This window comes from Aureococcus anophagefferens (genome assembly GCF_000186865.1).
Source record: "Aureococcus anophagefferens unplaced genomic scaffold AURANscaffold_7, whole genome shotgun sequence".
Lineage (NCBI taxonomy): Eukaryota > Pelagophyceae > Pelagomonadales > Pelagomonadaceae > Aureococcus > Aureococcus anophagefferens.
This window is the reverse complement of record NW_008705567.1, coordinates 1,222,485-1,235,740: the sequence shown is the minus strand read 5'-3', so window position 1 is coordinate 1,235,740 and position 13,256 is coordinate 1,222,485. Positions and strand designations below refer to the sequence as shown.

The following is a 13,256-nucleotide window of genomic DNA, read 5'->3' as shown; positions in this document are numbered from 1 at the left end:
CGTCGGGGACGAGGCGCGAGGGGGCGAAGGCCAAGCCGGTCGGTAGAGACGGGGGCGTGAGGCGGTAGAGGCGTCGTGCCGTGATCAGCGGCACACACGACTATCCGGTGTGTTGATGCGAGCGGACGCTGTGATCATCAGCGTCGGTTCGCGATAGAGCCGCAGCTCGTCGCGTCGGCCCCGAGAGCCAACCGACGGCCGGGATCAGCGGCGTCGGGGGTTCGGAGCCGAAGGCGAGGCAGAGCACGGTGCCGCGCGCGACCCGTGTTGCCAGTATATCGTCGAGGACGTGGCGGCGACCGGCGGGCGGGCAGGGCCCGCGCGCGCCGACGCCCGTGTGACGCAGAGCGTCGAAGGGCCGCTCCCCCGGAAGGGAGCGGAGGGCGGCGGTCGGCGGGCGGGCAGGGCCCGCGCGCGCCGTCGCCGCTCGAGCGTTGAAAGACGCAGTCGCGCGCCGTCGGGCACGCGACGCCGGGCGCCGGTGGCGGCGCCCGCGCGACGCAGAGCGTCGAAGGGCCGCTCCCCCGGAAGGGAGCGGAGGGCGGCGGTCGGCGGGCGGGCAGGGCCCGCGCGCGCCGTCGCCGCTCGAGCGTTGAAAGACGCAGTCGCGCGCCGTCGGGCACGCGACGCCGGGCGCCGGTGGCGGCGCCCGCGCGACGCAGAGCGTCGAAGGGCCGCTCCCCCGGAAGGGAGCGGAGGGCGGCGGTCGGCGGGCGGGCAGGGCCCGCGCGCGCCGTCGCCGCTCGAGCGTCGAAAGACGCAGTCGCGCGCCGTCGGGCACGCGACGCCGGGCGCCGGTGGCGGCGCCCGCGCGACGCCGGAGGCGTCGAAGGGCCGCTCCCCCGGAAGGGAGCGGAGGGCGGCGGTCGGCGGGCGGGCAGGGCCCGCGCGCGCCGTCGCCGCTCGAGCGTCGAAAGACGCAGTCGCGCGCCGTCGGGCACGCGACGCCGGGCGCCGGTGGCGGCGCCCGCGCGACGCCGGAGGCGTCGAAGGGCCGCTCCCCCGGAAGGGAGCGGAGGGCGGCGGTCGGCGGGCGGGCAGGGCCCGCGCGCGCCGTCGCCGCTCGAGCGTCGAAAGACGCAGTCGCGCGCCGTCGGGCACGCGACGCCGGGCGCCGGTGGCGACGCCCGTGTGACGCAGAGCGTCGAAGGGCCGCTCCCCCGGAAGGGAGCGGAGGGCGGCGGTCGGTGGGCGGGCAGGGCCCGCGCGCGCCGTCGCCGCTCGAGCGTCGAAAGACGCAGTCGCGCGCCGTCGGGCACGCGACGCCGGGCGCCGGTGGCGGCGCCCGCGCGACGCCGGAGGCGTCGAAGGGCCGCTCCCCCGGAAGGGAGCGGAGGGCGGCGGTCGGCGGGCGGGCAGGGCCCGCGCGCGCCGTCGCCGCTCGAGCGTCGAAAGACGCAGTCGCGCGCCGTCGGGCACGCGACGCCGGGCGCCGGTGGCGGCGCCCGCGCGACGCCGGAGGCGTCGAAGGGCCGCTCCCCCGGCAGGGAGCGGAGGGCGGCGGTCGGCGGGCGGGCAGGGCCCGCGCGCGCCGTCGCCGCTCGAGCGTCGAAAGACGCAGTCGCGCGCCGTCGGGCACGCGACGCCGGGCGCCGGTGGCGACGCCCGTGTGACGCAGAGCCTTGACCGGCCGCTCCCCCGGAAGGGAGCGGAGGGCGGCGGTCGGCGGGCGGGCAGGGCCCGCGCGCGCCGTCGCCTCTCGAGCGTCGAAAGACGCAGTCGCGCGCCGTCGGGCACGCGACGCCGGGCGCCGGTGGCGACGCCCGCGCGACGCCGGAGGCGTCGAAGGGCCGCTCCCCCGGAAGGGAGCGGAGGGCGGCGGTCGGCGGGCGGGCAGGGCCCGCGCGCGCCGTCGCCGCTCGAGCGTTGAAAGACGCAGTCGCGCGCCGTCGGGCACGCGACGCCGGGCGCCGGTGGCGGCGCCCGCGCGACGCAGAGCGTCGAAGGGCCGCTCCCCCGGAAGGGAGCGGAGGGCGGCGGTCGGCGGGCGGGCAGGGCCCGCGCGCGCCGTCGCCGCTCGAGCGTCGAAAGACGCAGTCTCTCGTCGGGCACGCGACGCCGGGCGCCGGTGGCGGCGCCCGCGCGACGCCGGAGGCGTCGAAGGGCCGCTCCCCCGGAAGGGAGCGGAGGGCGGCGGACGGCGGACGGGCAGGGCCCGCGCGTGCCGTCGCCGTCGTCGAGCGTCGTAGTCGACGCAGCCGCGCGCCGTGGGGCGCGCGACCGGGGGTGCCGATGGCGGCACCCTCAGGACGCCGCGAGGCGTCGGCGCCGCCCTGGTGCGCCGCGTGGGCGGGCCTGGGCGGCGTTGGCGCGTGGCGCGGGGCGGACGCGCTCCTGCGCCGCCCGCGCGCCGCGCGCTGCAGCGCGCGCGAGGCATCGCGCGCGCTCTTGGGGCTGCGGCGGCTGGCAGCATGAGGAATGCCGCCGGCCAGCAGCAGAGGCGCAGCTCATGCGGCGGCGTCAAGTGGGCCCATAACCCAGAACAGGGTGAGCCCCATAGGTGTTACCTCTGGAGTTAGGGGAGGGAGGATACTCCCGGATACCGGGCCGGTGGCCCGTTGGGGGAAGCCCGAGGGGGCTTCTCTGGGACGCGCGTCTCTCTCAGCCTAGCCGCGGCGGGGGAGGGGGGCGCCGCGCGGCGACATCTTGGCGGTCTTGGTGATGCCGGCCTGCTTGTCGTGCTCCTTGAACTCGACGAAGGCCGCGTTGTCCGTGGCGTCGATGCCCGCGGCCGCGCGGAGGAAGAAGTCGTCGGAGTCGTTCGTGAGGTCGATGGCCGCGGCGGGCGTCGGCGCGGGCGCCGTGCCGGGGAGGTCCTTGGGGTGCATGGCGACGAAGTAGGTCGTGTCGTTGCCCGTGAGGTCGACGACGGGCGCGTTGCCCGTGAGGTCGACGACGGGCGCGTTGAACGTGAGGTCGACGACGACGGGGAGCTCGGCCGTCGGCATGGGCGCGAGGATCGGCGCGGGCGTGAAGGGCGCCGCGGCGGCGACGTTGAGCGACGACGCGGGCGTGTGCTTGAGCTTGTTGAGCTCGTACGCGTGCCGGAGCTCCTTGGCCTCGTGCCATTCCTTGTAGCTCCGGTTGCGCTCCTCCTCCGCCGCCGTGAGCATGAACGCGCGGTGCTGCTCGGGTACAGCACACTGCTCGTCATCGCGAAGCAGCACCTCCCGGAGACAAACTTGAAGGCTTGTTGAAAGTGAGACTACCAACACTAACCCCTGTCATTCGGCCACGGAGGCCCACTTCGTCGTGTCGGAGCCGAGCAAGATAGACCGCTTCTCGCTGCACGAGCGCCCAGTAGACGCGTCCCGCCAGCAGTACACGTCCTCTCTGCGTCTCTCAAACACCTGTGCCGACGCCTGACGCAAAAATCCGGGCTTGAAACGCGCCGAAAGCCGCGCAGCCAGCCTCACTGCGGACGAACCGCAAAGCCGAGCCCCAGAAAAAGCGTCGGGACCGCCGCGCGCAGCTCCGCCGCGAACGCCCGAGCGACCGCCGCGGATCGACGCGCCGCAGCTCCAGCCCGAACCCGAATCGACCATGGCGAACCAATTATCGGCCGAAGACGCGGAAGAGATGGCGATGCTGCAGAGCTTCCACCCGACCCGCAAGCAGACGTACGACAACTTCCTGGACGACGTGCTGCCGAGTTCCATGGAACTCGACGCCGCCGCGCGACGCGGCGTCCCGCGCGTCGCGCGTCGTCGGGCGCGCGCCGTCTCGAACCATTCAGAACCCCCCCCCCCCGCCCACGTAGGCCATCGACGCGATCCGCGGCGACAGCCCCCAGTCGCGGTCGAACTCGGCGAACTCGGAGAGCCCGCCGCGCGGCTCGTCGCCGCAGGAGACGGCGACGGCGGCGGCCGCGGGCCCGTGGCGCGCGGAGCAGGAGCGGAGCGGCCGCGGCGGCGCGCCCGCGTCGGGCCGCGGCCGCCCGAAGACGGCGGAGCGCTACCCCGAGGACCACGGCAAGGACTACTACACGCGGGCGCAGCTCGCGGGGAACGAGGAGGCGCCCGCGGAGACGGCCGGCGAGATGCGCGGCGGCTACGTCGCCCATTCCTCCCGCGCGTCGACGTCCTACAAGGCGCGGTCCGCGTCCGCGCGGCGCCAGGCCTACGTGCCCCCCGGGCCCGAGACGGGCGCGAGCGGCGACTCGGATCCCGCGCCGCCAAAGAAGGCCACGCGCGCGGCCGCGCGGAAGAAGGCGCCGAGCGACGACGACGGCATGGACGTCGGCAGCGGCAGCGGCGACGCGAGCCCGCGCGGCGGCGAGGGGTCCTCGGGGACGGGCGGCCGCGGCAAGAAGAAGCAGGCGCTGCCCGCGGACCAGCGGCGCCTCGAGCGCAACGCGCGCGAGCAGCGCCGGTCCGTGAAGATCGTCGCGCAGATCGAGGAGCTCGCGCAGATCCTCGAGGAGGCCGGCGCCGCGTCGACCAAGTCCTGCAAGTCGAGCGTCCTCACGGCCGTCACCCACTACATCGAGAACCTCCAGCAGAAGAACGACGACCTCGAGAAGGAGCAGTGCGGCCTCGTCAACAAGATCGTCTCCATCGCCGCGCTGAGCCAGCAGCCCCCGGACCTCAAGCGCGACCAGGGCCGGCTCGACTACCGCCAGCTCTTCCTCCAGTCGTCCATGCCCATGGCCGTCGCCGCCCTCGACGGCAAGTTCACGGCCTGCAACGAGCGCTTCGCGTCGACCGTCGGCTGCGCCGAGCCCCGCGACGTCGTCGACCGCTCCATCTTCGACCTCGCGGCCCAGTCCCACCTCCAGCACGTCTTCTCCTGCATCGGCAGCCTCCTCCGCTCCAACGACCCCGTCCCCCGCGGCGAGATCCACGGCGCGCTCGCGGAGAGCTCCCACGTCATCTCCGTGACGCTCATCCGGCCCAACGTCTTCACGATCTGCCTCATCGAGCCCATGGGCATCGACCTCGCGCGGCGAGTCGTCGGCTAGCGACCCAGGCGCAAGCACCCCCCCCCCCTGTCACTCATAATTCGTTCTCCCGAACCCACGACTTCGGGGCCACCTCGTTCGACTTCCTTCCACCGGCGCGCGCGGGGTCCCCGCGTTCGGCGGCTCGCGTGAGTACCCTTAAGACGGTGCTAAAAGTCGAGCGTGTGGACCTCGACGCGGCGGTTGCGGTGGTTGCCCGGCCCGTTGGTGTCGTCGACGAGGCGCCGGCTGCCCGCGAGGCCGATGGCGACGACGCGGTCCGCGTCGGCGCCGTCCCGCGCGACGAGCGCGGCCTCGACGGCGCGCGCGCGGGCGAGGGACGCGCCGACGGCGCCGCCCTTGCCCGCGAAGAGGCTCGCGCAGCGCGCGTTCGAGCACGGCGTCGTGCCGTCGCACGAGAGGCCGCACGCGGAGTTCGTGTGGCCCTCCAGCCGCACGCAGATGCCCGGGTGGCTCCGCAGGGCCTTGGCGAGCGTGTCGACGAGCGGGTAGGACTCCTCCAAGATCTCGGCGACGTTGCCCCGGAAGCGGATCGTGTCGCTGAGCCAGAGGCGCCGCGCGCCGACGTCGACGGCGACGGTCGCGCCGACGCGCGACGCCGGCGGCCGCGGCGGCGACGGCGACGGCCCGTCGAGGGCCGGGCTCGGCGGGTCCGGCGTCGCATCGGCCGGCGGCGGCGGCGCCATCGCGGCCCACTGGGGCGCCGCGCGCTCCGCGGAGTAGTCCGGCAAGGCGCACGCCTGGGCGGGAAAAGAGTGCGAAATGCCCAACTTCTCTCTCGGCCGTTTTCGACTCGTTTCGGCTGATCTTTGGACGAGCGATCATCCCTCGGAGCGCTCTCGAAGCGTGGATGCTTTTTTTGGGAACGCGCGCGCGCGGAACACTCACGTTGAAGCGACGTTCGTTTCCCGCCCCGGCGCGCGCCATGCACACGGCGAAGTCGCGCGCGCGGTCCGCGTAGCCGTCGCCGTTGGCTAAGGCGGCCCCGCAGACGGAGCACTTGGCGGGCACGGGCCCCTCGTCGCACTCGGAGGGCAGGTGCAGGCTCCGGAGCTCGTGGTCGTGGACCTCCGCGAAGAGGAACGAGGGGGGCTCCAGACGGAAGCAGCCCGTGGCGAGCTCCGAGTCCTCCATGCCCGCCTTGGACGCCTTGGCGATGATCAGGTGCGTGCCCGGCTCCTTGGCGGCGAGGCGCAGGACGCCGTCGACGGCGGGGTCGTGCTTCGCCAATTTCGCCTCGTCGACGCCGCCGTCGCGCGGCCGCGCGTGGAAGTAGTGGACCGCGCAGCCGGGCGTCGCGCACGTCACCTCCAGCACGAGCTCGCTGCTGCGCTCCGCGACGTTGGCGAACGTCGGCGCGAGGCAGGCGCCCTTGCGCTTCGCGGCGTCGATCTTCGCGACGGCCTTTTGCCGCCGCTTCGCGAGCGCCTCGCGCGCGCGTTGGGCGTTGCGCTCGAGGGCCAGCGCGTCGGCCTCCGCGAGCGCCCGCAGCGCCTCGGCGCGCGCCTCGCGGATGTGGGCCTCGTGGCGCGCGACCAGGCGCGCGACGGCGCCCCCGGAGCCGCTCCGCGGCCGCGCGTTCTGGTCGCGGTGCGCGGCGCGCGGCGCGCCGCACACGCACAGACCGTAGGACTGGGTCACGTCCAACGTGAACTCGTCGCAGGCGATGGGCAGCTCGCCCTCGTACTCGCCGAGGTCCAGCGCGGCCCGCGACGCGCCGCGGCCGGAAGCGGCCGCGGCCTCGAACTCCGTGCGCTTGGACCCCCGGGGCCCCGCGGTGTTCCGCGTCGCCTCGACCGCGTGGACCTGCGCGGACCTCGAATCTTCCACCCGACTTCAAGGTGCGCGCATGCGACCGTTTCGACGCGAGCTCTTCGGCCGTGCTTCGAGAGCCATCGATTCGTCCAAACATCAGCTGAATCGACGTCGACGTGACCGAGCTCGAGAAGTTTTCGCCGGACGGGGCGGTCCGCCGGTCGATTTCCACGCAGGCGCGGACCTTCTTCAGCTTGCCGCAGACGCACAGCCCAAAGGTCGCGGCGTTGACGTCGAGGCGGAACGTGTCGCAGGCGTCCGGGTCCGCGTCCTCGGCGACGACGCAGAACGACGCGCGGCTGCCCGAGGAACTCGCGCGGCGGCGCGACGTGCTGAGGTCGTGCGCGGCCTTCGGCAGACCGCAGACGCAGGTCCCGAAGACCTCGGCGGCGACGTCCACGGTGTAGTCGTCGCAGGCGTCGGCGTGCGCGACGGCCGCGGCCCGCTCGAGCGTCTCGCCGAAGGCCTTGGCGCCGTCGACCTTGGCGCGGCTCGCGGCGCTGTGTTCTTTTTGTGGGAAGCCGCAGACGCAGAGGCCGAAGGTGTCCGCCGTGACGTCGACCTTGAAGCTCTCGCAGGGCACGCAGGCCGCGGCGGTCTCGTCCGGGCCCGGCGACGCCGCGACGATCGGCGGCGACGCCTGGGGCCGCGGCGGCGGGGACGGCGGCTCCGGCTCCGGCGCCTTCGGCGGCGCCGCCGGCGTCTCCACCTGGAAGATGTCCGGCTCCGCGCGCGCGGGCGACGCCGCGCCGCCGGCCTCCTTGCTCGGGCCGCAGCCCATGCGCAATCACAGAACCAAGGTTCGCGCAACAAGGCGATCGGGGCAGCTTCGATCGTGCATTGTGCATCGCGAGGGCTCGATCAGCCTCGATGATGTCCTTGAAGTCTCGATGCCGGCAATCCCAGCTTCGTCATCGCGGCGCAATGATGATGCTAGCGTCGCGCACGCGGCACGTGCTCGGCCGGCGCGCCGGCGCGTACTGCATCCGGCACCTCTCGAGCAGCGACGCGCTCAGGGCGAAGATCCTCGACGCCGCCGTCAAGCACGTCCCGGCGCTGGGCTGGTCCGACGACGCCCTGGCCATGGGCGCCAAGGACGCGGGCGTCTCCGCCGCGGCGCACGGCCAGCTGACGCGCGGCGCCGTGGACCTCGTCGAGCACGTCGCGTCGGCCTGCGCCGACGACCTCCACGCCGAGATCAACGCGCGTCGCGCCGCGCCCGCTCCCGAGAACCCCCAAAAAAACGCCGACGCCCGCCGCAGGAGCGCGCGGACGAGTTCGCCGCGGCGCCCGGCTTCTCCGCGCGGCTCCAGCTCGCCATCGAAGCGCGGCGGGGACCGGCGTCTCTTGTTTGTCCGTCGCGACGTTCCACTCGAAATCTACTCGAATAGGCTGAAGCTCTCGCTGCCGTACCACGAGCACCGGGCCCAGGCCATGGGGCTCATGGCGACGCCGTCGTCGGAGTCGGCCTTCCCGCCGGACATCGCGGCGATCCCGGCGCTCGGGCGCGTCGCCGACGAGCTCGCGCGCGCGACCTTGGTCGCGGGCGAGCCGATGGACGACCGCCGCTGGCTCTGGCGGCGGTCGGCGGCCGCGGGCTCCTACGCCATCGCCGAGATCCGCGCGCTCTCCGACGGCTCCCCGGACCTCGGCGACACGGTGGCCTTCTCCGCGGCCATCGTCGACCGCTTCGGCGACGCGCTCGACACGCCCGACCAGATGAAGGACGGGCTCCGCGCGGGCGCGCACGCGGCCGCGTCGCTGGGCACGGCGGCCCTGTCCTTCCTCCCGGGCAAGGCCGTCGGGGCGCTGCCCCAGCTCGTCATGATCATGGCGTCGCGGTCCGCGGGCGGCCTCGCGGGCCTCGCGGAGAAGGGCCTCTCGAAGCTCCTCAAGTTGCTCCCGCCGTCGCCCATCCCGGACCCGCCGAAGAAGCCGGCGCCGGCGGAGGCGCCGGCGGCGCCGGAGCCCTAGGGGGGGCGCGCGCGTACATAACATCGCGTTCACACAACCGCGCTTACGGGGCCTTCAGGCGAGCCGCTTCGGCCGCGTCGGCCGCTCCGACGCGTAGAGGTCCGCGAGGGGGCCGCGCGTCTGCTTCCGCTTGACGGAGACCCAGAGCTTGCGGAGCCGCGCGCGGCTCTCCGGCGACCGCGCGCCGGAAGCGGTCGCGTCGCCGGCCCCGGAGAAGCCCTCGGCGAGCTTGCGCACGGCGTCGGCCTTGCGGTCGTTCTGCCGTTGCCGCTTCGTCTTCCTGCGGCCCCGGCGGCCCGCGTGGAGCTTGTAGAACCAGACGGAGATGGCGCCGACGGCGACCATGTAGACGAGGAAGAGGAGCACGGGGCCCTTCAGGTGCTCGAAGGTGATGTGCCGCAGGGCGTCCTCGATGAAGGACGTACTGTCGTGCCGGTCGTCCTCCGCGCCCTCGAACCAGTCCATCTCGTAGTCGTCGGGGTCCATGGGCAGCGCGCCTCCGCGGGAGCGTCCCAGCGCGCTTGGTGGTGGTGGAAGTAGCCAAGATACGGTGACGTTCAAGTTGCACCCGAAGGCCCCCTCCTCTCGGGAGACCAGGTCCCCGCGCGCGGCCCCCCGCCGGAACGGAGACTGCGAATTTTAAACGGGGGCGCCCACCGCCGCCGGAGCGCTACTCCGGCGGCGGGAGCTTCGAGAGGAGGTCCGGCGGCGCGTCCGTCCACTCGTGGTAGCCGCGCTGGAGCCACTTCGTCGGGACGCCCTGGAGCTGGATGAAGCAGCCCTGGGACACGGCGTGGGGGTTCTTCTTCCGCACCTCCTTCATCTTGCGCAGGATCGCGGCCTGGACGAGCTGCGCCGCGTAGGGCGGCGGCCCGTCGTCGTCGGGCTCGGGCCCGACGTAGTCGAGGCGCAGGAGGCCCTTGAACTCGGCCTGGGACCGCACGGCCTTGTTCGCGCGCGCGTTCGTCTGCGAGAAGCTGCGCGCCAGCCGCGGCAGCGACCGCTTCGCGTAGATCGGCGTCTCCGGCTTCCTCCCGGCCGCGCGCCGCGCGGTCTGCCCCCGGCCGATGGCCTCCATGGTCAGCGGCATGGACCAGGGGTCGTTGGGGAACGTCTTCGTGTGGCTGAACTCGTCCTGGCGCTTCATGGCCCCGAGGTCCGGCATCTCCAGCGGGTTGCGCAGCCCCGCGTGGGGGGACCGCTGCGACGACCCGAGGGGCGGCGCCACGGCCGACACCGCGAGCGACCCCTGCCGCTGGTACGTCGCCGTCTCCGGCGCGAGGTACGCGAGCGACATCGCGCGGCCGCGGGCGCTCGGGGCCCGGCGCGCGGGGCAGCCCCGGCAGCGCCCGGCGCGGACTCCTCCGGAGGTTTTTGGCTACTTTGAGGGAAACATTACAGAGGTTGAAGCGATTCTAGCACACGCCGCACTCACGCCGCGGGGCACTCTCGGGGCTGGGGGCAGCGCCCGGCGCGGCCGAGGAGGCGTTTTTGGCTACTTTGAGGGAAACATGGCAAAGTTGAAGCGCTTCTATAACGTAAATGCGACGTGCGGAAGCTCGTGCGGATCCTGGAAGGGCCCGGTGACGTCTGGCACCCAGGGGGGCGGCCCGGGGGCGGACGTGTCCACGAGGGGCAGGAGCTGCGCGTCGCTCCCGGCGACGACGCCGACGACGGGCACGAGCGCCTCGCCCTTCCGGAGCCGGCGCCGCAGGCTATGCTCGGAGAGGCCGATGTAGCCGTTGCGGTCGAGGCGCGTGGCGATGGATATGTAGTGCGTGTCGAGGTCGACTCGCACGTCGACCCAGCCGTCGGGCCCCGGGCCCCAGCGATTCGGGATGCCCTCGGCGCCCCCGCCCGTGGCGCTGGAAATGTAGCCGTGGCTGGAGATGAGGATGGCGTCGTCGCTGGAGAGGGTTGCGGCCCCGTCGTCGAAAACGCGCGCGACCGCCAGGCCGACGTACGCGCGGCCGGCGCCGAGCACGGCGCCGAACGCCACTCGGAAGCGCCGCCGCGACCGCGTCAACACATCGCCCCGCGCCCAGCGCGTGCCCGCGGCGCCGCCGGCGAGAAACGCCGGGCCGTCGTCGAGGTCTGCGTAGGAGACCGACGTCGCGTTGGGGCGGAAGAGGAGCGGGTACCCCGCGTCCGTCCGTCGGTACGCCTCGACGTCGCGCTGGCCGGCGAAGGGGAAGCGCGCCTCGACGAGGGCGGCCCAGACGGGCGCCCAGTCGAAGGCGCGGAGCGCGCGGCACGCGCGCCGCAGCTTGCCGACGGCGGCCGCGCCGCCGCACGCGCCGACGGCCGGCAGCAGCGACGACGCCGCGATCGCGCCGAGCGCGCCGGGGACGGGCGCCGCGGCCGCCGGCGCGGCCGCGGCCGCGTGCGCCGACAGGTAGCGCGCGACGCCCGTGCGCGAGCGCACGGCGCGGCCGCCGGCGGGCGGCTGCCAGGTCTGGTAGCGGCCGCCGGCCTGGGCGCCGCTGCGCCGCTCGAAGCGCCGCACGGTCCAGCCGGCGGCGGTCAGGGCCTCGTCGTCGTGCTCCATGGGTGCTGTCGTGGCGTCGCGCGCAAGCAGCGAGTCGCTCGCGTCAAGCCCTAGGACCCGGAACGCAAAGGCCCATGCCCAATTGGCCAAATTTGCCACTTCAAGAAAGCGACCGAAGCGAGGCATGGAGTGCTGAGTGCTGCCTCTAGGCGCACGATGGACGAGCTCTCCACGCTCGTCGAGTGGTACGCAACAATACCAAAGACACAAGAAACACCGGCACAAATTGCAAACATCCTCGCGACGCCGACGGCGGCCTGGGCCGAGGACGCCGGCCTCGACGCGGCGCGGCGCGCTGACGGCGCATTGCGCGTCGCGGCGCAGGGCGCGTGCCTCGCGCCGTTCTGGGTGGCCAAGTACGAGCGCGAATCCGCCGGCGCCTGGCACGCGTTCTACAAGCGCAACGCGGACAAGGCCTACAAGGACCGCCACTATTTGGACGACGAGTGGTCGGAGGCGTTCGCCGCGGACTCGGGCCTCGTCGTCGAGGTCGGCTGCGGCGTCGGCAACGCCCTGTTCCCCGTGCTCGCGTCGCACCCGCGCTGGCGCGGCGTCGCCGTCGACTTCGCCGCGAGCGCGATCGACCTGCTGCGGAAGCGGCCGGACTACGACTCGGCAAGAGTAATGGCGGCGACGCGCGACGTCGTCCGCGACGAGCTGCCCGTCGCGGACGGCGCCGCGGACGTCGTCACGTGCCTCTTCGTGCTGTCGGCCCTCGCGCCGGAGACCATGGCGGCCGTCGCGGGGAAGCTCGCGCGAAAGCTCCGGCCGGGCGGGTCGCTGCTCTTCCGCGACTACGGCCGCTACGACGAGGCGCAGCTGCGCTTCAAGAAAGGCCACCGCCTCGGCGACAACTTTTACGTCAAGCAGGACGCGACGCGCTGCTTCTACTTCGATTTGGACGACGCCGCGGCCGTCTTCGCCGCGGACTTTGAGCGCCGAGACCTCCGCTTCGTCTGCCAGCAGCACGCGAACCGCGCGCAGCAGAAGCGGCGGCGGCGCGTCTTCGTCCAGGGCCACTTCATAAGGCGGGCTTAGTCCTTGGGCGGGAGGGACCCGAGGCGCTCGGGGTCCATGGACGGGTAGACGTGGTGGGGCGCGCGGACCTTCTTGAGCGGCGGCTCGTCGGCACCGTCGGCCGCGGGCCGCGGCGGCGGCGGCGGGAAGTGCTTGAGCGCCTCCGCGAGCTCGCCGCGGAGGGGCTTGGCCTTCTCGCCCGGCGCGAGGCCCGGCGGCGGGAGCGCCGCGGCGGCGCCGCCGCCGCCGGAGGACGCCGCGCCGCCGCCCCGGGGCCGCGCCCAGTCGACGGCCAGGTCCTTGCCGCGGACCTGGAGGTTGCGGAACTTGCCGTCCGCGGCGGCCTCGGCGGCCTCGCGCGTCGCGAATTCGACGAAGCCGCAGCCGCTGCCCGCGAGGCGCACGGACTTGATCTCGCCGTAGGCGTAGAAGGCGTCGACGAGGTCGCTCTCGGCGACGCCGTCCGTGCCGCCGATCCAGAGCGTCGTCACCGTCTCGTCGTCGGGGGGTGTGATGGTCCGCGCCTCGCGCGCGCGGTTGACGTAGCGGCCGGAGACGTCGTCCTTGCCCATGACGCGCTTGCGGATGGCCTCGTCCTTGTTGCCCGAGATGGCCTCCTTGATCGCCTGGCGCACGTCGACGGGGCACGAGATCATGACGGCCGCCGCGCCGTTCTCCCGCAGATCGTCGACGAGCGCCGCGCACTCCGTCGGCATCCTCGCGGCGAGCTCCGGGAACTTGTAGAGGCCGCAGCAGGGGCGGAAGGGGCAGGTGCCGCGGGCCTTGCCCTTGCCCACGCGCGTGCACGTGCCCGCGAGCCAGAAGGAGCAGATCTTCGGCAGATTGCGGAACGCGGTGCCGCCCCGCGCGTTCGCGGCCTCGATGCTCCGCGCGAGCGTGAGGAGCTCGCGCGACGGCTCGAGCTGCTGGATGGCGGCGGAC

The 13,256-nt window shown here is 74.0% G+C and overlaps 1 protein-coding gene across 1 annotated transcript; it reads left to right on the top strand.

The window, feature by feature from the left end:
• Window positions 1–11,651: 11,651 nt before the first annotated feature.
• On the top strand, window positions 11,652–12,326 carry AURANDRAFT_13761 (hypothetical protein; the record flags this gene model as incomplete). Its single annotated transcript, XM_009038069.1, has 1 exon — window positions 11,652–12,326. A coding segment is annotated over one exon (675 nt), but the record flags the coding sequence as incomplete, so codon positions are not given.
• Between the last annotated feature and the right edge of the window lie 930 nt (window positions 12,327–13,256).